The sequence below is a fragment of the Bufo gargarizans genome, unplaced genomic scaffold (genome assembly GCF_014858855.1).
Source record: "Bufo gargarizans isolate SCDJY-AF-19 unplaced genomic scaffold, ASM1485885v1 original_scaffold_1546_pilon, whole genome shotgun sequence".
Classification (NCBI taxonomy): Eukaryota; Metazoa; Chordata; class Amphibia; order Anura; family Bufonidae; genus Bufo; species Bufo gargarizans.
This window is the reverse complement of record NW_025334408.1, coordinates 137,948-158,855: the sequence shown is the minus strand read 5'-3', so window position 1 is coordinate 158,855 and position 20,908 is coordinate 137,948. Positions and strand designations below refer to the sequence as shown.

The 20,908-nt window shown below is 46.6% G+C and overlaps 1 protein-coding gene across 4 annotated transcripts in view; it reads left to right on the top strand.

The window, feature by feature from the left end:
- The window catches only part of LOC122923388, a 110,708-nt gene that overhangs the window by 54,106 nt on the left and 35,694 nt on the right, over positions 1-20,908 (top strand). For all 4 annotated transcript variants that reach the window (XR_006387282.1, XM_044274185.1, XM_044274184.1 and 1 more), the window contains 3 exons: positions 9,518-9,850; positions 12,451-12,666; positions 14,673-14,879. Coding sequence is in view for 3 of the 4 variants with exons in the window: in XM_044274185.1 (XP_044130120.1) it covers positions 9,518-9,850; positions 12,451-12,666; positions 14,673-14,879 (756 nt within the window). In the remaining variant the exon portion in view is untranslated. The remainder of the gene's footprint in view (positions 1-9,517; positions 9,851-12,450; positions 12,667-14,672; positions 14,880-20,908) is intronic.

Genomic DNA, 20,908 nt, shown 5'->3' with positions numbered 1-20,908 from the left:
AGGTGTGGTGCTGTGGAGGTCACAGTTAGGGAGGTGTGGTGCTGTGGAGGTCACAGTTAAGGAGGTGTGGTGCTGTGGAGGTCACAGTTAGGGAGGTGTGGTGCTGTGGAGGTCACAGTTAGGGAGGTGTGGTGCTGTGGAGGTCACAGTTAAGGAGGTGTGGTGCTGTGGAGGTCACAGTTAGGGAGGTGTGGTGCTGTGGAGGTCACAGTTAGGGAGGTGTGGTGCTGTGGAGGTCACAGTTAGGGAGGTGTGGTGCTGTAGAGGTCACAGTTAAGGAGGTGTGGTGCTGTGGAGGTCACAGTTAGGGAGGTGTGGTGCTGTGGAGGTCACAGTTAGGGAGGTGTGGTGCTGTGGAGGTCACAGTTAAGGAGGTGTGGTGCTGTGGAGGTCACAGTTAAGGAGGTGTGGTGCTGTGGAGGTCACAGTTAAGGAGGTGTGGTGCTGTGGAGGTCACAGTTAGGGAGGTGTGGTGCTGTGGAGGTCACAGTTAAGGAGGTGTGGTGCTGTGGAGGTCACAGTTAGGGAGGTGTGGTGCTGTGGAGGTCACAGTTAGGGAGGTGTGGTGCTGTGGAGGTCACAGTTAGGAAGGTGTGGTGCTGTGGAGGTCACAGTTAGGGAGGTGTGGTGCTGTGGAGGTCACAGTTAAGGAGGTGTGGTGCTGTGGAGGTCACAGTTAAGGAGGTGTGTTGCTGTGGAGGTCACAGTTAGGGAGGTGTGGTGCTGTGGAGGTCACAGTTAAGGAGGTGTGGTGCTGTGGAGATCACAGTTAAAGAGGTGTGGTGCTGTGGAGGTCACAGTTAGGGAGGTGTGGTGCTGTGGAGGTCACAGTTAAGGAGGTGTGGTGCTGTGGAGGTCACAGTTAGGGAGGTGTGGTGCTGTGGAGGTCACAGTTAAGGAGGTGTGGTGCTGTGGAGGTCACAGTTAGGGAGGTGTGGTGCTGTGGAGGTCACAGTTAAGGAGGTGTGGTGCTGTGGAGGTCACAGTTAGGGAGGTGTGGTGCTGTGGAGGTCACAGTTAAGGAGGTGTGGTGCTGTGGAGGTCACAGTTAGGGAGGTGTGGTGCTGTGGAGGTCACAGTTAGGGAGGTGTGGTGCTGTGGAGGTCATAGTTAAAGAGGTGTGGTGCTGTGGAGGTCACAGTTAAGGAGGTGTGGTGCTGTGGAGGTCACAGTTAAAGAGGTGTGGTGCTGTGGAGGTCACAGTTAAGGAGGTGTGGTGCTGTGGAGGTCACAGTTAAGGAGGTGTGGTGCTGTGGAGGTCACAGTTAAGGAGGTGTGGTGCTGTGGAGGTCACAGTTAGGGAGGTGTGGTGCTGTGGAGGTCACAGTTATGGAGGTGTGGTGCTGTGGAGGTCACAGTTAAGGAGGTGTGGTGCTGTGGAGGTCACAGTTAAAGAGGTGTGGTGCTGTGGAGGTCACAGTTAAGGAGGTGTGGTGCTGTGGAGGTCACAGTGAAGGAGGTGTGGTGCTGTGGAGGTCACAGTTAGGGAGGTGTGGTGCTGTGGAGGTCACAGTTAGGAGGTGTGGTGCTGTGGAGGTCACAGTTAAGGAGGTGTGGTGCTGTGGAGGTCACAGTTAGGGAGGTGTGGTGCTGTAGAGGTCACAGTTAGGGAGGTGTGGTGCTGTGGAGGTCACAGTTAAAAAGGTGTGGTGCTGTGGAGGTCACAGTTAAGGAGGTGTGGTACTGTGGAGGTCACAGTTAGGGAGGTGTGGTGCTGTGGAGGTCACAGTTAAGGAGGTGTGGTGCTGTGGAGGTCACAGTTAGGGAGGTGTGGTACTGTGGAGGTCACAGTTAGGGAGGTGTGGTGCTGTGGAGGTCACAGTTAAGGAGGTGTGGTGCTGTGGAGGTCACAGTTAGGGAGGTGTGGTGCTGTGGAGGTCACAGTTAAAGAGGTGTGGTGCTGTGGAGGTCACAGTTAAAGAGGTGTGGTGCTGTGGAGGTCACAGTTAAGGAGGTGTGGTGCTGTGGAGGTCACAGTTAAGGAGGTGTGGTGCTGTGGAGGTCACAGTTAAGGAGGTGTGGTGCTGTGGAGGTCACAGTTAGGGAGGTGTGGTGCTGTGGAGGTCACAGTTAGGGAGGTGTGGTGCTGTGGAGGTCACAGTAAGGAGGTGTGGTGCTGTGGAGGTCACAGTTAAAGAGGTGTGGTGCTGTGGAGGTCACAGTTAGGGAGGTGTAGTGCTGTGGAGGTCACAGTTAAGGAGGTGTGGTGCTGTGGAGGTCACAGTGAAGGAGGTGTGGTGCTGTGGAGGTCACAGTTAGGGAGGTGTGGTGCTGTGGAGGTCACAGTTAGGGAGGTGTGGTGCTGTGGAGGTCACAGTTAAGGAGGTGTGGTGCTGTGGAGGTCACAGTTAAGGAGGTGTGGTGCTGTGGAGGTCACAGTTAGGGAGGTGTGGTGCTGTGGAGGTCACAGTTAAGGAGGTGTGGTGCTGTGGAGGTCACAGTTAAGGAGGTGTGGTGCTGTGGAGGTCACAGTTAGGGAGGTGTGGTGCTGTGGAGGTCACAGTTAAGGAGGTGTGGTGCTGTGGAGGTCACAGTTAGGGAGGTGTGGTGCTGTGGAGGTCACAGTTAAAGAGGTGTGGTGCTGTGGAGGTTACAGTTAAAGAGGTGTGGTGCTGTGGAGGTCACAGTTAAGGAGTTGTGGTGCTGTGGAGGTCACAGTTAAGGAGGTGTGGTGCTGTGGAGGTCACAGTTAAGGAGGTGTGGTGCTGTGGAGGTCACAGTTAGGGAGGTGTGGTGCTGTGGAGGTCACAGTTAGGGAGGTGTGGTGCTGTGGAGGTCACAGTTAAGGAGGTGTGGTGCTGTGGAGGTCACAGTTAAAGAGGTGTGGTGCTGTGGAGGTCACAGTTAGGGAGGTGTGGTGCTGTGGAGGTCACAGTTAAGGAGGTGTGGTGCTGTGGAGGTCACAGTGAAGGAGGTGTGGTGCTGTGGAGGTCACAGTTAGGGAGGTGTGGTGCTGTGGAGGTCACAGTTAGGGAGGTGTGGTGCTGTGGAGGTCACAGTTAAGGAGGTGTGGTGCTGTGGAGGTCACAGTTAAGGAGGTGTGGTGCTGTGGAGGTCACAGTTAGGGAGGTGTGGTGCTGTAGAGGTCACAGTTAGGGAGGTGTGGTGCTGTGGAGGTCACAGTTAAAAAGGTGTGGTGCTGTGGAGGTCACAGTTAAGGAGGTGTGGTACTGTGGAGGTCACAGTTAGGGAGGTGTGGTGCTGTGGAGGTCACAGTTAAGGAGGTGTGGTGCTGTGGAGGTCACAGTTAGGGAGGTGTGGTACTGTGGAGGTCACAGTTAGGGAGGTGTGGTGCTGTGGAGGTCACAGTTAAGGAGGTGTGGTGCTGTGGAGGTCACAGTTAAAGAGGTGTGGTGCTGTGGAGGTCACAGTTAGGGAGGTGTGGTGCTGTGGAGGTCACAGTTAGGGAGGTGTGGTGCTGTGGAGGTCACAGTTAGGGAGGTGTGGTGCTGTGGAGGTCACAGTTAGGGAGGTGTGGTGCTGTGGAGGTCACAGTTAGGGAGGTGTGGTGCTGTGGAGGTCACAGTTAAGGAGGTGTGGTGCTGTGGAGGTCACAGTTAGGGAGGTGTGGTGCTGTGGAGGTCACAGTTAAAGAGGTGTGGTGCTGTGGAGGTCACAGTTAAAGAGGTGTGGTGCTGTGGAGGTCATAGTTAAGGAGGTGTGGTGCTGTGGAGGTCACAGTTAAGGAGGTGTGGTGCTGTGGAGGTCACAGTTAGGGAGGTGTGGTGCTGTGGAGGTCACAGTTAGGGAGGTGTGGTGCTGTGGAGGTCACAGTGAAGGAGGTGTGGTGCTGTGGAGGTCACAGTTAGGGAGGTGTGGTGCTGTGGAGGTCACAGTTAGGGAGGTGTGGTGCTGTGGAGGTCACAGTTAAGGAGGTGTGGTGCTGTGGAGGTCACAGTTAGGGAGGTGTGGTGCTGTGGAGGTCACAGTTAAAGAGGTGTGGTGCTGTGGAGGTCACAGTTAAAGAGGTGTGGTGCTGTGGAGGTCACAGTTAAGGAGGTGTGGTGCTGTGGAGGTCACAGTTAAGGAGGTGTGGTCCTGTGGAGGTCACAGTTAAGGAGGTGTGGTGCTGTGGAGGTCACAGTTAGGGAGGTGTGGTGCTGTGGAGGTCACAGTTAAAGAGGTGTGGTGCTGTGGAGGTCACAGTTAAAGAGGTGTGGTGCTGTGGAGGTCACAGTTAAGGAGGTGTGGTGCTGTGGAGGTCACAGTTAGGGAGGTGTGGTGCTGTGGAGGTCACAGTTAGGGAGGTGTGGTGCTGTGGAGGTCACAGTTAGGGAGGTGTGGTGCTGTGGAGGTCACAGTGAAGGAGGTGTGGTGCTGTGGAGGTCACAGTTAGGGAGGTGTGGTGCTGTGGAGGTCACAGTTAGGGAGGTGTGGTGCTGTGGAGGTCACAGTTAGGGAGGTGTGGTGCTGTGGAGGTCACAGTTAAGGAGGTGTGGTCCTGTGGAGGTCACAGTTAAGGAGGTGTGGTGCTGTGGAGGTCACAGTTAGGGAGGTGTGGTGCTGTGGAGGTCACAGTTAAAGAGGTGTGGTGCTGTGGAGGTCACAGTTAAAGAGGTGTGGTGCTGTGGAGGTCACAGTTAAGGAGGTGTGGTGCTGTGGAGGTCACAGTTAAAGAGGTGTGGTGCAGTGGAGGTCACAGTTAAGGAGGTGTGGTCTGTGGAGGTCACAGTTAGGGAGGTGTGGTGCTGTGGAGGTCACAGTTAGGGAGGTGTGGTGCTGTGGAGGTCACAGTGAAGGAGGTGTGGTGCTGTGGAGGTCACAGTTAAAGGGGCGGCGTGCAGTACAGGTTAATAAAATAAACAGCGTATATCTGCCGGGGTAAATAGCGATTTCCCCATAAAAACCAGGGCATGGATCGTCCTCCTGGGCAGCTTTGGAACAAATCCAATAAACACATAAACAGAACAATACTTCATATTCGGGCAGAGTCAGGTACTTTTTCTAGTAGTACTTAAGACTCATATAAGAATACCAGTGTATAATAGTACCAGTGTGTAATAGTACCAGTGTGTAATAGTACCAGTGTGTAATAGTACCAGTGTATAAGGGCTCATGCACACGACCGTATGTATTTTGTGGTCCGCAAAACAAGGATCCGCAAGAAAAAACAAAAAAAAAGGATGGCATCCATTTTTTTTGCGGATCCATTGTAACAATGTCTGTCCTTGTCCGCAAAACGGACAAGAATAGGACATGTTCTATTTTTTGCAGAACAGACATGCAGAGTTTTATTGCGAACCCATTGAAGAGAATGGTTCTGTATACGGACCTTTAAAAAAACCGTAACGGAAACGGAAATAAAATATGGTCGTGTGCATGAGCCCTTATAGTACGAGTGCACAATAATACCAGTCTGTAGCAGTATATAATTCCTCATATAATAGTACCAGTGGTATCCATTCACCAGTGCTGTGTACATATAGTACATAATGCCACAGCTCCCGTGTAATCAGACATTTGCGTCTCGTTTGACTATTTTGAAGTTTTAGACTAATTCTATTTTCTGTGACTTTTTTTCAATCTATTTATGACAGTTTTGAGTGGTAAAGTGAAACTTTTATTTTTTTCATTAAAAGCTGACCTTTCCTGGAGACATGCGACTTTTCTCTGCAAAGATGTGACCAATTTTCATGCGCAAATAAATTGTAATTATGAACTTGTCATTTCATTAATCTTAAATACGCCTAATTTAGGCGTATTTCAGGCAAAGATGGCAGCACAACGCTAAATTGGGCTGCTATCTTCAGCTTTTCCCCGTTTACATCAGGTCTAAAATTGAGGGCATGGCGTGGGCAGGAAAGGGCCGGCAGGTCGTCTCATTTACCTTTTTCTACGCCTGTTTTAGGCTTAGAAAATGGTCTGAATGCAGGACACCTAGGAAGCTGTCTTACATTTAAAACTGGTGGAAGATCTGCCGAAGTTCTGTAGAGGACGGAGCCTCTACATAATGTCAGTGGATCCACCACCAGCTATGAGGGTTATTAAAGGGACTCTGTCACCAGTTTCTAACCCCCCCTTTTATAACTATGGTTCTCTCCATGGTCCCCTTCTCATTACAAAGCTGTTGTTATAAGTTAAATCCGCCGTGTAGTTCTCATAAAAATCGCTTTTATCTAACCTGTCAATCTTCAGGATAAGGTGCCCAGGGCGTTTCTGATGGTCTGAATCTGCCGCTCTTCGCCGCCGCCGTTGGTGCCCAGCTCCTCCCATGATCCTTTCAGAGCCACCTCGATGTAATGCAATCCGCCTCCGGCTCTCCTCAGTGCCCCCTCCTCCTTTGCAAAGATCTCGCGCGTGCGCACAGGCCTGTGCCTGATGCGCCCGTGCGGACGTTTAGATTCTGCCTCGTTGAGCGAAGTGCGCATGCGCGCGCACGCGCGAACATGCGCGAACGCGCGCGCACGCGCGAACATGCGCGAATATGCGCGAACGCGCGCGAATGCGCACTTCGCTCCACGAGGCAGAATCTAAACGTCCGCACGGGCGCATCAGGCACAGGCCTGTGCGCACGCGCGAGATCTTTGCAAAGGAGGAGGGGGCACTGAGGAGAGCCGGAGGCGGATTGCATTACATCGAGGTGGCGCTGAAAGGATCATGGGAGGAGCTGGGCACCAACGGCGGCGGCGAAGAGCGGCAGATTCAGACCATCAGAAACGCCCTGGGCACCTTATCCTGAAGATTGACAGGTTAGATAAAAGCGATTTTTATGAAAACTACACGGCGGATTTAACTTATAACAACAGCTTTGTAATGAGAAGGGGACCATGGAGAGAACCATAGTTATAAAAGGGGGGGTTAGAAACTGGTGACAGAGTCCCTTTAAGACCGGTGTCTAAAACACCGGTTTTAATAAATGTGTCCCCAAGTCTAGTTCATGTGCTTTTAATAAATACTAGGCAAAAGGCTAACAGCCAAATCAAATAGGCCAGTCCAGTGTTGAACTGGGGTTCCTGGAGCCACCAGAGGAAATTATTTTTCAGGCGAACCCCTATATCTTCAATAAAATTTTATAAGTTTTAAATCAAAGAAATAGATCATAGTGGCAAGTGATTAGCTCCAAAAGCAACCAATTTTTTTTGTTCCTGGATCATTGTGGCCTATTATGGTATCAGACCCTGGGCCCACCGGAGGACCCTATGGTACTCTGGTGGGCTAGCCCGACGCTGCACCAGTCTAGTTTTACTTCTACTAACAGGTGAGCTTTATAAATGTTCCCCATTATGTGTATGGGGGTAGCTAGCAGCAGGGTAGGAAGTCATGCTAGGACTCCCCTGTTCACATTAGGAAAGGAGGTGAGGCTTCTAATACCGCTAGGAATACACAATGGTAAATTACACTTCGATTGATCAGAGACACAATAGAGTATTCTGGATCTAAGTGGTCTAACCTGAGACCAGGAACCTCATCTCAACCACACACGAGTCCCACCTTAGACTTGTAGTGTTAAGTAGCAGCAGATGACTATGAAGTGCCTTTTGCGTCAGGAGTTTCATGAAATGGGTTTCCATGGTGGAGTAGTTGTACACCAGCTTGAGACCAGTATGCTCAATGTCTAGTGGAGTTGTGTAAAGCACTTCGCCACTGGAGCAATGAAAACATTTTCTGGAGTGTAGAATCTCCTCTGGTTATTTGGTAGCCTGCTGGAGAAATCTGGATTTGATGGATCCCCCAGAAAAAGTAACTTATTGGAATGTCTACTGCAAAAGGTGGTTGAGGGCGAGTAATGGTCTGGAGCTCGGGGTTTGTCTCCTCATTTACAGTGAAGGGTAAGATTAATACTACAGCATATACAATTGTTGCTACCAGCTTTGTGGTATAAGTTTGGGGAAGGTCCATTCCTGTTCCACGTTACTGTGTCCCTAGGCATATGGTAAGCTCCATAAAGACATGGTGTTGTAAGAACTTAACCAGCAACACAGAGTTAGGATGAACTGGAATGCTGATTGTAAGGTAGACCATCTTCCCTAACATCAGTGTCTGACTTCACAAATGTTTTTGTTTTGTTTTTTGGCTGAATCTGCAAAAATTTCCACTGAAATGCTCCAAAACCTTGTAGAAAGCATTACGAGTAGACTGAAGGATGTTATAGATGCAAAAATGGTAAACTTTATATTACAACCTATGGTTTTGAAATGGGGTGTCCAACAAGCACAGACTGGTGTGATGGTCAGGGTGTCACGAACTATGGATCCGATCGCTCCAGATCCCACAGCTCTGACGTAGTGGTCTGTGACGGAGTCTGCGCACACACAGAGACCTCACGTGACCGGGGTATTACCACTCGGCTAACACCCCCCCACTATACTTCGGTAACTGCCACCACGTGGGTTCCCGGTCCACGAGCCGACTATCCGGGTCATTCACTATCACACAGATCAGTGGATGAACCGGATATCACTTACTGACCAACCGCAGTCAATCACCCCCAGCTACAATTCCTAAATGCAATTTAACTAACTACCTGGTAACGTCTCTTCAGAGGCAAGGTACGTTGTTCAGCAGCTTAGAATATGGAAGACTTGGCCACTTAGATTTTATAATCTTTAATAAGCGGTAAAAAGTAGTGCAGACAAGTCTAATGAAAATGACTATAAATCTACAGAATAATAATAACAATATAAATAATCACGACAGTTCAAATGAAAGGGAAAAAGATGAAAGAATACTTAGTTTCTCTGGAGGGTTTCAGATGGTCGTTCATATGTCCTTTTTGAATCCTTGCAAACCCCTTTTCAGTATGTATCAGGGGAGACCCTCAAAGTTCTTCTGATACAGGGATATGCCGTCAATGTCCAATTAAGTGTCTGGTGATGTTCCATGGGTCTCTCTCCTCTGTCCTTGTGCACGGATTTTTATTAACTCTCCCATGGGCAGGAGACTTACTCCTGTCAGCCAATGGCAGCAGAGGGACTGTGAAGCCTAGGGATTGGCCCCCAAGTGTTTTATGACCCCATCAAAGTTCAGTTCCTACAATGAGGATTATACTTAAGCCCGTATCTCCTTGATACATCGGCATATTTTTATACAGAATACATATTTGCGATCCTTATTTATTTACCTACAGAATGAGACCACACACGGTAATGCTGGGACCTGTAGTTCTTCTACCACCCATAGGTCAGCTAAGGAATCACATCCTCTAGTCATATTTGATACCCAATTAACCACAATACTCTGTAGAGCCTGGATCTGGTGTCAGAAAGGGCATAAGTTGATTCATAAATGATATATGAAAGTGGACTGGTTTTATGCCCAGAGCTAATTAAGGGCTATTAGCTCTCCTCAAACCAGACCTGGAAATTAATGACGTAACGCTCCAGCCAGGCTTGACAGCGAGCTGATCTTATCTTATAGGATGAGCTGGGCCTGGTGTAGCTTTTATGACCTTTTATTGCTGGCCTTACAGAGTAGTGGTAATAAAAGTGTCCATCTATATCGGCCATATAGCTTACATAATACTATATTATTGCAATGTAATGTCACACAGACCTTCACAATGAGTTGTTCTTTTTAGGAATCAAGCCCCAGGTAAACTGCACAGCAAAAAGCGAGGGAGGTGAGGCTCAGCTGACATGTAAGATCTCATCTCCTATGGATGTTGTACAAGTCACCTGGCAAAAGAGAAGAGGAAGTTTTTTTGAGACTTTGGTAACGCACAGTAAAAGGTTTGGGGTTAAAATTTCCAAACCATATGAAAACCGCCTCTCAGTTCTACAAACCGAAGACCCAGAGACGTCGTCCATCACTTTGTCACAACTAGAAAAAGAGGATGACTCCTGTTATACTGCCATATTCAACATATATCCAGATGGATCTCTGAAGGGAGAGGCTTGTCCACCAAAGCTTCGTAAGTACAAATTATAGACGGGGAAAAGGAGAATTTAAGGGGGCTGTCCCATCTCGCTGTTACTAAGGTGAGATCGGACTATGCACTGACCACCAGATGGCCAGGAAACAAGGGCACAGGCATGAGAGCTACGGAAACAGGGATGCACCACTCCGACCTCTTGTTTCCCAGCCACCTGGTGTTCGGCGCTTAGTGCCATCTCACCTTAGTAATGGCTACAAAGGAGTTATTTTTAGAATATATTCAACATTAGTGCCCTTTGTGTCTCCTTAATGATTGTAAGAATGATCATTCACTCAAGTACTTGTGGATAATTGTAACATGAAAATTAAAGCACCAGTCAATTAGCGCTCGTTAAAGGCAGTTTAAAAAAAATATTAAGCTGGAAATAGTCTATGGACATGTCCTAGAACTACATTATGGCCCTACATGTCTCTTGTAATTTGCACAACCCATCATAGACATATTAATAGCTGTGCTGCAACAAACCGTAATGGCTTTTTCTGTGTATTTTACCAAAAATCATAAAATCCTGTTTGCAAAAAATGTACGACTTGTCCTGCAAAAAAGAAAGCCTTAAAGTGTAACTGTCATGTTTTCATCAAATAATCAATTTCAGCATATGTTACTGCTGATGCAGCATTACGCATAAAGCAATCTTTAGTTTCTAAACATACCACTGTTTTCCTTGAGTTTTCCCTTAGTTATGGCTGTTCTGGGTCAGCACAGGAGCATTGGTGATGCATTGATGGCCCTCTAGATGGAAAGTCTGGTCTCTGTCCATACCTACATGCAGTAAGCGCATACACCGGGCACGCGCGCACGATGGAAAAGCCCTGAGCATGCGCAGAGAGAGGAAAGCGGCCGGCTGAGTGCGGGAGCCGGAAACGGGATCGCGCAGTGACAAGGAGCGCACTACGCATGCGTGAGACTTGCACAATCTCAGCCTCACAGCAGGATGTCATTCACAGTGAAGGGAGGACGGACAAGGAGCGGGCTTAGCTTGACCTAAGGCAAGGAGGCCGCTGCCCCCTTGACTTCAAGCTGACTCTAACGATAGCGAAAACACAGATAACAAAAATAGAACATGTCCTATTCTTGACCATAATTGCGGACAAGAATATGCATTTCTATGGGGGTGCCGGCCAGATACTGTAGGCCACCTTGTACCACTCTGGCAATCCTGCCCCTGGGTACCAACATTTCCATCTACAAAGGAAGCCTCACGTTTACTTGCTCTATAAGAAGGACATATTTCTTAGAAACCTTCTAAGGGGAAAGGGATACCCCAGGCGCGACCTTGTGGGCCCGAAGTCATCACACTATGCCTTTGTAGTTTCAGCCAATCTCAGCCAACATTTTCAAACTTTTTCTGCTGATAAATGGCATTAGCCATGGTGAACATTCTTGTTAATTTTTCAATTTTACCCTCATGTTTGGCCAGCTTTTTCATATTTTCAAAAACATCCAAGTGAACAAAAAAAATCCTCCAGTAATTTGAGGGGCTTAGTTTCTAAAATGGGTTAATTTATGGGTGGTTTCTATTATGTAAGGAGCTGAAAGTGACTTCAGAACTGAACCGGTCCTTGAAAAAGTCGGTTTTAAAAATGTATAGAAAATTTTAAAAATTGCTTCTTAAATTCTAAGTCTTCTAACGTCCCAAAAAAATAAAATGTAAACATATAGGGAATCTTCGGTAAAAACTCTCTGATGAGGTATCACTATCTGCCTTTAATGCGTAGAAATTCAAATTTAGAAAATATAAATTTTTGATTTTTTTTTTATAATATAAAGGTATACGTTATCATTCCAAATTTACCCTTAACATTAAGTACGAGATGTCACGAGAAAACAATCTCAGATTGGCTTGGATAAATATAAGCATTCCAAAGTTATTAGCACATAAAGTGACACATGTCAGATTTGCAAAATTAAGCCTGGTCACAAAGGTGAAAAATAGCCTGGTCTTGAAAGGGTTAATGATCATCAGTAAAGGTTACGTTTTACACTGGTGAAGGTACTGTCACGGTAGGTAAGATAAGGGAAGGAAACAGAACACGACAAGGCAAACAAAACAACTGACTAGGCCGCAAATGCTAGGAAACAAAGGGGTCACCTCCTAGCAAACCCTAAAACACTTTCCCTAAGCTGCTATGCCCATATGCATATCTCGATGGTAGATATGCACATGCCCACGTACCTAAGACCATAACACACTCAATCAAACCCTCAGCTGTAGGGAAGAGGAAAAGAGACACCCAGCTCCTTCAACAACCGAAGGAGCTAGTGTCACCCTAGAGGCCTAGTAACAACAGACACAGAAAGAAAAAAGGGAAAAGGACTTATCTAGAGATGTGTTGGCGAAAACGATCCACCAAACTTCCAGAGCTTACACAAGGCTGAACTATAACCCGCAAAGGCTATAGGGAGAGGGAGAAATAAATAGCCTCACCAATTACCTAAAGAACAACACCTGGGAGGAGGTGGGATTCAGTTCAAACCCACAACAAAATAACCTGTCAGATCGAGTCACGTGCAGCAACTACTTCAATGTGTAATTTTTGTATTAAACTCCACTTTGCTAATTTTTTTACAATTAGATGGAATCAAAGAAGTCATCTGTAAGAGTCCAGTGGACTTCAGTGTCACTTTAGACCCTCCACAGATAAAAATACAGAACTCGGAACCAAATGGGGCCACCATTCAGATAGGCAGATGGATTAATGACGCCATATCTCCAGTGTGTAACTTCCATCCACCAAGGAAAGAAAGCATGTCAGGTGAAAAGACAGAGAAGAAAAAGAGAAGTGTTCCAGGTGAGCGTTGATGGTTATAAGGAATGGACTTTAACAGGTCTTTCCTATTTCTCAAACCTCATTCATGCTATTGTAATGTCCCAGGGTGCCATTACCACTCCTTTTAGCACCTTGCTACCATCTCCTATGTGCTAATGTATAACATTTAAGGTACTACGTGTCATCTCCTAATAATGTGCAGTCCGTGGGCACACGTGAACTAGCGGCAGGACAGATCCGACAGGCTGCTCTATGACATTGTCTGCCTACCTTTAAGTCTTCTGAAATAATGATCCCTAAATCCCTTTCCTCAGATACTGAGGTTTGGACTGTATCACTGATTTTATATTCTGCTCTTGGGTTTTTACGCCCCAGGTGCATTATCTTGTACTTATCAACATTAAATTTTAGTTGCCAGATTTTTTACCATTCCTCTAGTTTTCCTAAATCCTTTTCCATTTGGTGTATCCCTCCAGGAACATCAACCCTGTTACAAATCTTTGTGTCATCAGCAAAAAGACACACCTTACCATTGAGGCCTTCTGCAATTTCGCTGATAAAGATATTAAACAATATGGGTCCCAGAAAAGATCCCTGAGGTACCCCACTGGTAACAAGACCTTGGTCTGAATATACTCCATTGACTACAACCCTCTGTTGTCTGTCCCTCAGCCACTGCCTAATCCATTCAACAATATGGGAGTCCAAGCCCAAAGACTGCACTTTATTGATAAGCCTTCTATGTAGGACAGTATCAAAAGCCTTACTAAAGTTCAGATAAGCGATGTCTACTGTACCTCCGCCATCTATTATTTTAGTCACCCAATCAAAAAAATCAATAAGATTAGATCTGGGTTGGCTCCTCAACTTCTTGCTGTAGAGATAATCCCAGTAGGGAATTTAGAATATTTGTACTCCTGGAAGAACTAGCTATTTTGATTCTCCAGTTTACATCAGGAAGATTAACGTCTCCCACAATGATAACTTCCCCTTTCAATGTAATTTTAGCTATTTCCTCAACTAGTAGATCATCTAATTCTTTGACTAGGCTAGGTGGTCTATATATGATTATCAAGCTGCAAGGTAACCCAAGCTGGCGTCACGTTTACTTGCTCTATAAGAGGGACATATTTTGTAGAAACCTCTTAAGGGGCAAGGGATACCCCAGGCACGACCTAGTGGGCCCAAGGTCGTCACAATATGCCTTTGTAGTTTCAGCCAATCTCAGACAACATTTTCAAACTTTTCCTGCTGATAAATGGCACTAGCCATGGTGAACATTCTTGCTAATTTTTCATATCATTGTCAGCCATATCGGCCAATTTTACCCTTATGTTTGGCCAGTTTTTTTCATATTTTCAAAAACATCCAAGTGAACAAAAGAAAATCCTCCAGCCTCTCTTGTTACGTGCAGGAACACTTTTACTCAGTGCCTGCAGCTCTCACTACTATTAGGACCTTGTGAAAGCCACTATTAAGGGGGAACCTTGACAAGCACTGATATTGGGCACCATGACGGGCACTATTATGGGCATGCTGTTATATGGGCATTATGGGCAGAGCTGTAACCAGCCCTGAAAACGTAACTTTTGAAACCAGGATGTATAATACAAATAAGTACTACAAAAATGTGTCCGTTATACCAACTGGTCAAAAACAAAGAGAGGAGTAATAGGCACAATGAGCATGTAATGACTGGGGTTGTGTAGGTATGTCTGATGGGTTGGGAGACTATCCTCAAGCCTAAACCTGTTAACCCTAGAAATGTAAACCTTTCCCTGTTGTGCCGTCAAATATCACCTATCCTGTTGTCCCAAGACGTCTCCGTATTGCCGATTCATCAGTGGATCCTACAGGGTTCTCCAAGGTTATCTAAAGTAAGGCAGGGAGCTATTTTTGATATCCATATGTTGGAGGTTATTTCACATCAGTGTATGGTATTATTAGTTCTTTACAGAATTGAGTAAGCTGAAGGTCATTATAAATCTAAAGTTTTAACATTTTCTTTTCTTGGTGATTTGCTGAAGACCAGGATGACCTATTTACTATAGAGTGTTATGCATCTGGAACACAGAAACCTACAATAACCTGGAGCAATGAAGGACGACCCATCAGTAGAGAAGAGAAGGTCAACACAACCGGCGACTTCATCATAGTCACAAGCACGCTGCTCCATTCATGGTCAACTTTATCCGAAGGCAAGAATGTAAACTGTACTATAACATACCACAAAGGTAAGTACACATACCAGGCCTGTACTATATAGTAGAGAAGAATGAATTTCCGGAAATTTGTTTTGGTTCCGATTTGATCAATTCGGCCATCAGATTCGATTTAATAAATTCGGTCTTAACTGAAACTGCCCTGAAAAGTGGTGTATGACCCTCTGAGGTCTTCTGAGACTGTATCCAACCCATTTCAAGCTCTTTAACGAAAAGTCAATATTAGTAATGTCTCACTCACCACAACATATATTGCTATGGGTAAACGGATGGCAGCCGGTGGTAGAAAACAACCACTTCCAGAACAGGCCATTTTCTCCCTTCCTTGCTGTTTTTTCAGCACATGCGACTTTGAAAGCCATAATTTTAGCATCTTTTTTTAATTATACATGGTTCTTTATACTTATGTAATTTTTATATTAGTATTTTTTATATTATATTTATAACCAGAAAATATAAAAGTAAAATGGAAACAGTTTTTAGCACAATGTGCAACAGAATTTTTTTTTTATTATATTTCCTTTCCATGACGGTCATTTTGATATATTGGGATGTATGGCTCACGGTCACTGAGGGGCAGGAATAGAAGCTACATGCACTAGGCCAGTGGTGGCGAATCTATGGCATGGAGAGAGTCTAAGGCATGCCATTTAAGCTATTTGTGCCCCAAAAGTTTAAAATGAAACAATTTTATAAAATTCTCCTTAGCTTCCTAATTTATCTCACAATATTGGTTGAATCAGCAAAAGTACAGCATTCACCTGTTGGCCAGCAATAAAAAGGTTATTCGATCCTGTAAACACTCCCGGAAATGCAAGGGTCCCTAATACAGAACATACTTACCTGGTCCCTGACGCCCGGATCCCTCCGGATCTCTGCAAGCCCGCGGCTCAGTCTCCTCAGTAGCAGGCCCCGACGGTGACCTGCTTCCTTGCATCATGGGTGACATCACCTGTGATGCTAAGGGAGCAAGTCACCACCGCGGCCTGCTATTGGCTGCAGTCCCCCGACCCCCCCTCCCACCTTGCCCCTTCACCGGTTGTTCCAGAGGAATTCCAATCTTTTGTAACTCTATTTGGACAAATTTCTCAAAATAGGGGATACTCTTTCACAAGTCAGGAGACAGAGAAGACCTGCCACCAAAAAGGGATAATTTGTGGACCATGTTTTCATTTAAAAATAAAAACCAGTGGTGCAGTGTGTTATTAAACATAGCCATATACTGTATATGTCACTCTCCCTCTGACATCACTAATGGTGTCTTAAAGTTACAGAGCTCAAAAGGGACTGGATACAGACCTAGGAGACCCCAGAGTGTCATACATGACTTTTCAGGGAAATTGAGGCACTTTCGATTCGGGTCAAATTTATTCGTACTCCAATTGAATCTGCGGACTTGAAACAAATTTCAAGAAATTCACTAATCTCTAATCAAGATTATAAGGCATTTCAAAATCTTAAAGGGGTTTTGTCACTTCAACAAATAGCATTTATCATGTAGAGAAAGTGAATACAAGGCACTTACTAATGTATTGTGATTGTCCATATTGCCTCCTTTACTGGCTGGATTCATTTTTCTATCACATTTTACGCTGCTTGTTTCAGGGGTTACGACCACCCTACAATCCCATCAGTGGTCGTCGTACTTGCACACTAATGGAAAAAGTGCTCGCCTATGTGTTCTTCCACAGTCTTGGCCACCAGAGTGGCCGGCGCTTTTTCCTATAGTGTGTGTGCACGACCACTGCTGCTGGATTGTAGAGTGGTCATAACTATGGAAACGAGCAGTGTATAATGGGATGGAAAACTTTATCAAGTCAGCAAAGGAGGTCATTAGTAAGGGCCTTGTATTAAAGGAGTTGTGCAGCCATATATATTGATGACCTGCACCTGGCACCCCCGCCAATCAGCTGTTTGAAGGGGAGGTGGCCTCCATGCACGCACCGCTTCCTCTTCATTACACTACGCATTGTCCTGAGGATAGGTCATTAATATAAAACATCTTTAACTTTGTCTACATGATAAATTCCATTTGCCAAAGTGAGACAACCCCTTTAATCTCTAATCCTCAAAGCACGTTATGGTTGAATTTGAGTTTTGTAACACCCTTCCGTTGCAGATGGGTAATTTGAAACTTCTGGGCCCCACTTACCATGTGCCATTTATACTGGGGCCTTCTTAAGTGGCGGATGGGTTTCGGGGACTCCAGGGCACCAAGTCCTGGGTGTGATTGCTGCCTATGCATCCGCTATAGCTACACCCCTGATTCACTTAAAGGTAGACCTCTACTTCAACACCAGCTGAACCTCAGGGGAGGGTCTTTAGCAGTTATATGGAGATGTTGCTGTGCACTGTCTGTATGGTTATATTATCTGTGAGGAGAACTTAATCTAAAGGCGGCCATACTCTAGTGATATCCATCAATAACTTCCATCTGAGGTCCTTCTGTTCCCCGTAGTCACAGACCAAAAAAAAAGCAAAAGGTTATTCTTAACCCCATTTCACCCTTCACTGTAACAGTACTACACAGGAATGAAATATTTGCAGCAAGTCATCATACTATTAACCGGGTGGTCTCATCTCACCATTTACCAAAGTTATGGAAGCAGCATATGTTTTCCTGCTACACTGACTTTCACCACTATGGGAGTTACGGAAACAGTGGAGCACTGACCCTCTTAGCTGTTTCGGTTTGCCTGCCAACTAGGTAACGTGTGTAGCCCCATCTCATCATGGACACGGCGAGATGGAGCAACCCCATAAAGGTACAGTGATGGCAAGGTTTTAGGAGCTGGGCCCACAAGCTGATCCCGCTCCATATGTGTTCGGTGCTGGCTGTATAATACAGCAGACACCCACCCACAATATCACACAGTCACAGATACCACAGTCAATATCAACCACTGCATCTGAGCAGACAAAGGGAGGGGGCTCCTTCTGTCCACTAATTGGAGCCCCTTTTGCAAATTGCAGGGCTCCAATCAGTTGCTATGACAGCCTGAGGCCTTGTGAAGCCTCCAAGAGCCTCACATCACTGTTATGGATTCCATTATTGCTTACCGTTTGGCGAGCATGCTCGGCCAAACAGCGCGATGCTTGAGTCAGCGTATTTAAATGTAGGTTTAGCAATTATTTATGAAAAGTTTCTGCCGGGATTTAAACTCTCAACTAGAGTTGAGCGAACACCTGGATGTTCGGGTTCGAGAAGTTCGGCCGAACATCCCGGAAATGTTCGGGTTCGGGATCCGAACCCGATCCGAACTTCGTCCCGAACCCGAACCCCATTGAAGTCAATGGGGACCCGAACTTTTCGGCACTAAAAAGGCTGTAAAACAGCCCAGGAAAGAGCTAGAGGGCTGCAAAAGGCAGCAACATGTAGGTAAATCCCCTGCAAACAAATGTGGATAGGGAAATGAATTAAAATAAAAATTAAATAAATAAAAATTAACCAAAATCAATTGGAGAGAGGTTCCATAGCAGAGAATCTGGCTTCCCGTCACCCACCACTGGAACAGTCCATTCTCAGATATTTAGGCCCCGGCACCCAGGCAGAGGAGAGAGGTCCCGTAACAGAGAATCTGTCTTCATGTCAGCAGAGAATTAGTCTGCATGTCATAGCAGAGAATGAGGCTTCACGTCAGCCACCACTGCAACAGTCCATTGGCATATATTTAGGCCCAGCACCCAGGCAGAGGAGGGAGGTCCCGTAACAGAGAATCTGTCTTCATGTCAGCAGAGAATTAGTCTGCATGTCATAGCAGAGAATGAGGCTTCACGTCAGCCACCACTGCAACAGTCCATTGGCATATATTTAGGCCCAGCACACACACAGGCAGAGGAGAGAGGTCCCGTAACAGAGAATCTGGCTTCATGTCAGCAGAGAATCAGTCTGCATGTCATAGCAGAGAATGAGGCTTCACGTCAGCCACCACTGCAACAGTCCATTGGCATATATTTAGGCCCAGCACACACACAGGCAGAGGAGAGAGGTCCCGTAACAGAGAATCTGGCTTCATGTCAGCAGAGAATCAGTCTGCATGTCATAGCAGAGAATGAGGCTTCACGTCAGCCACCACTGCAACAGTCCATTGGCATATATTTAGGCCCAGCACCCAGGCAGAGGAGGGAGGTCCCGTAACAGAGAATCTGTCTTCATGTCAGCAGAGAATTAGTCTGCATGTCATAGCAGAGAATGAGGCTTCACGTCAGCCACCACTGCAACAGTCCATTGGCATATATTTAGGCCCAGCACACACACAGGCAGAGGAGAGAGGTCCCGTAACAGAGAATCTGGCTTCATGTCAGCAGAGAATCAGTCTGCATGTCATAGCAGAGAATGAGGCTTCACGTCAGCCACCACTGCAACAGTCCATTGGCATATATTTAGGCCCAGCACACACACAGGCAGAGGAGAGAGGTCCCGTAACAGAGAATCTGGCTTCATGTCAGCAGAGAATCAGTCTGCATGTCATAGCAGAGAATGAGGCTTCACGTCAGCCACCACTGCAACAGTCCATTGGCATATATTTAGGCCCAGCACCCAGGCAGAGGAGGGAGGTCCCGTAACAGAGAATCTGTCTTCATGTCAGCAGAGAATTAGTCTGCATGTCATAGCAGAGAATGAGGCTTCACGTCAGCCACCACTGCAACAGTCCATTGGCATATATTTAGGCCCAGCACCCAGGCAGAGGAGGGAGGTCCCGTAACAGAGAATCTGTCTTCATGTCAGCAGAGAATTAGTCTGCATGTCATAGCAGAGAATGAGGCTTCACGTCAGCCACCACTGCAACAGTCCATTGGCATATATTTAGGCCCAGCACCCAGGCAGAGGAGAGAGGTCCCGTAACAGAGAATCTGTCTTCATGTCAGCAGAGAATTAGTCTGCATGTCATAGCAGAGAATGAGGCTTCACGTCAGCCACCACTGCAACAGTCCATTGGCATATATTTAGGCCCAGCACCCAGGCAGAGGAGAGAGGTCCCGTAACAGACAATCTGGCTTCATGTCAGCAGAGAATCAGTCTTCATGTCATAGCAGAGAATCAGGCTTCACGTCAGCCACCACTGCAACAGTCCATTGGCATAATTTAGGCCCAGCACCCAGGCAGAGGAGAAGGTCCCGTAACAGACAATCTGGCTTCATGTCAGCAGAGAATCAGTCTTCATTTCATAGCAGAGAATCAGGCTTCACGTCACCCACCACTGTAACAGTCCATTTGCATATATTTAGGCCCAGAACCCAGGCAGAGGAGAAAGGTCCCGTAACAGACAATCTGGCTTCATGTCAGCAGAGAATCAGTCTTCATATCATAGCAGAGAATCAGGCTTCACGTCACCCACCACTGTAAGAGTCAATTTTCATAAATTTAGGCCCAGAACCCAGGCAGAGGAGAAAGGTCCCGTAACAGACAATCTGGCTTCATGTCAGCAGAGAATCAGTCTTCATATCATAGCAGAGAATCAGGCTTCACGTCACCCACCACTGTAAGAGTCAATTTTCATAAATTTAGGCCCAGAACCCAGGCAGAGGAGAAAGGTCCCGTAACAGACAATCTGGCTTCATGTCAGCAGAGAATCAGTCTTCATATCATAGCAGAGAATCAGGCTTCACGTCACCCACCACTGTAAGAGTCAATTTTCATAAATTTAGGCCCAGAACCCAGGCAGAGGAGAAAGGTCCCGTAACAGACAATCTGGCTTCATGTCAGCAGAGAATCAGTCTTCATATCATAGCAGAGAATCAGGCTTCACGTCACCCACCACTGTAAGAGTCAATTTTCATAATTTTAGGCCCAGAACCCAGGTAGAGGAGAAAGGTCCCGTAACAGACAATCTGGCTTCATGACAGCAGAGAATCAGTCTGCATGTCATAGCAGAGAATCAGGCTTCACGTCAGCCACCACTGCAACAGTCCATTGTCATAAATTTAGGCCCAGCACCCAGGCAGAGGAGAGAGGTCCCGTAACAGACAATCTGGCTTCATGTCAGCAGAGAATTAGTCTGCATGTCATAGCAGAGAATCAGGCTTCATGTCAGCCACCA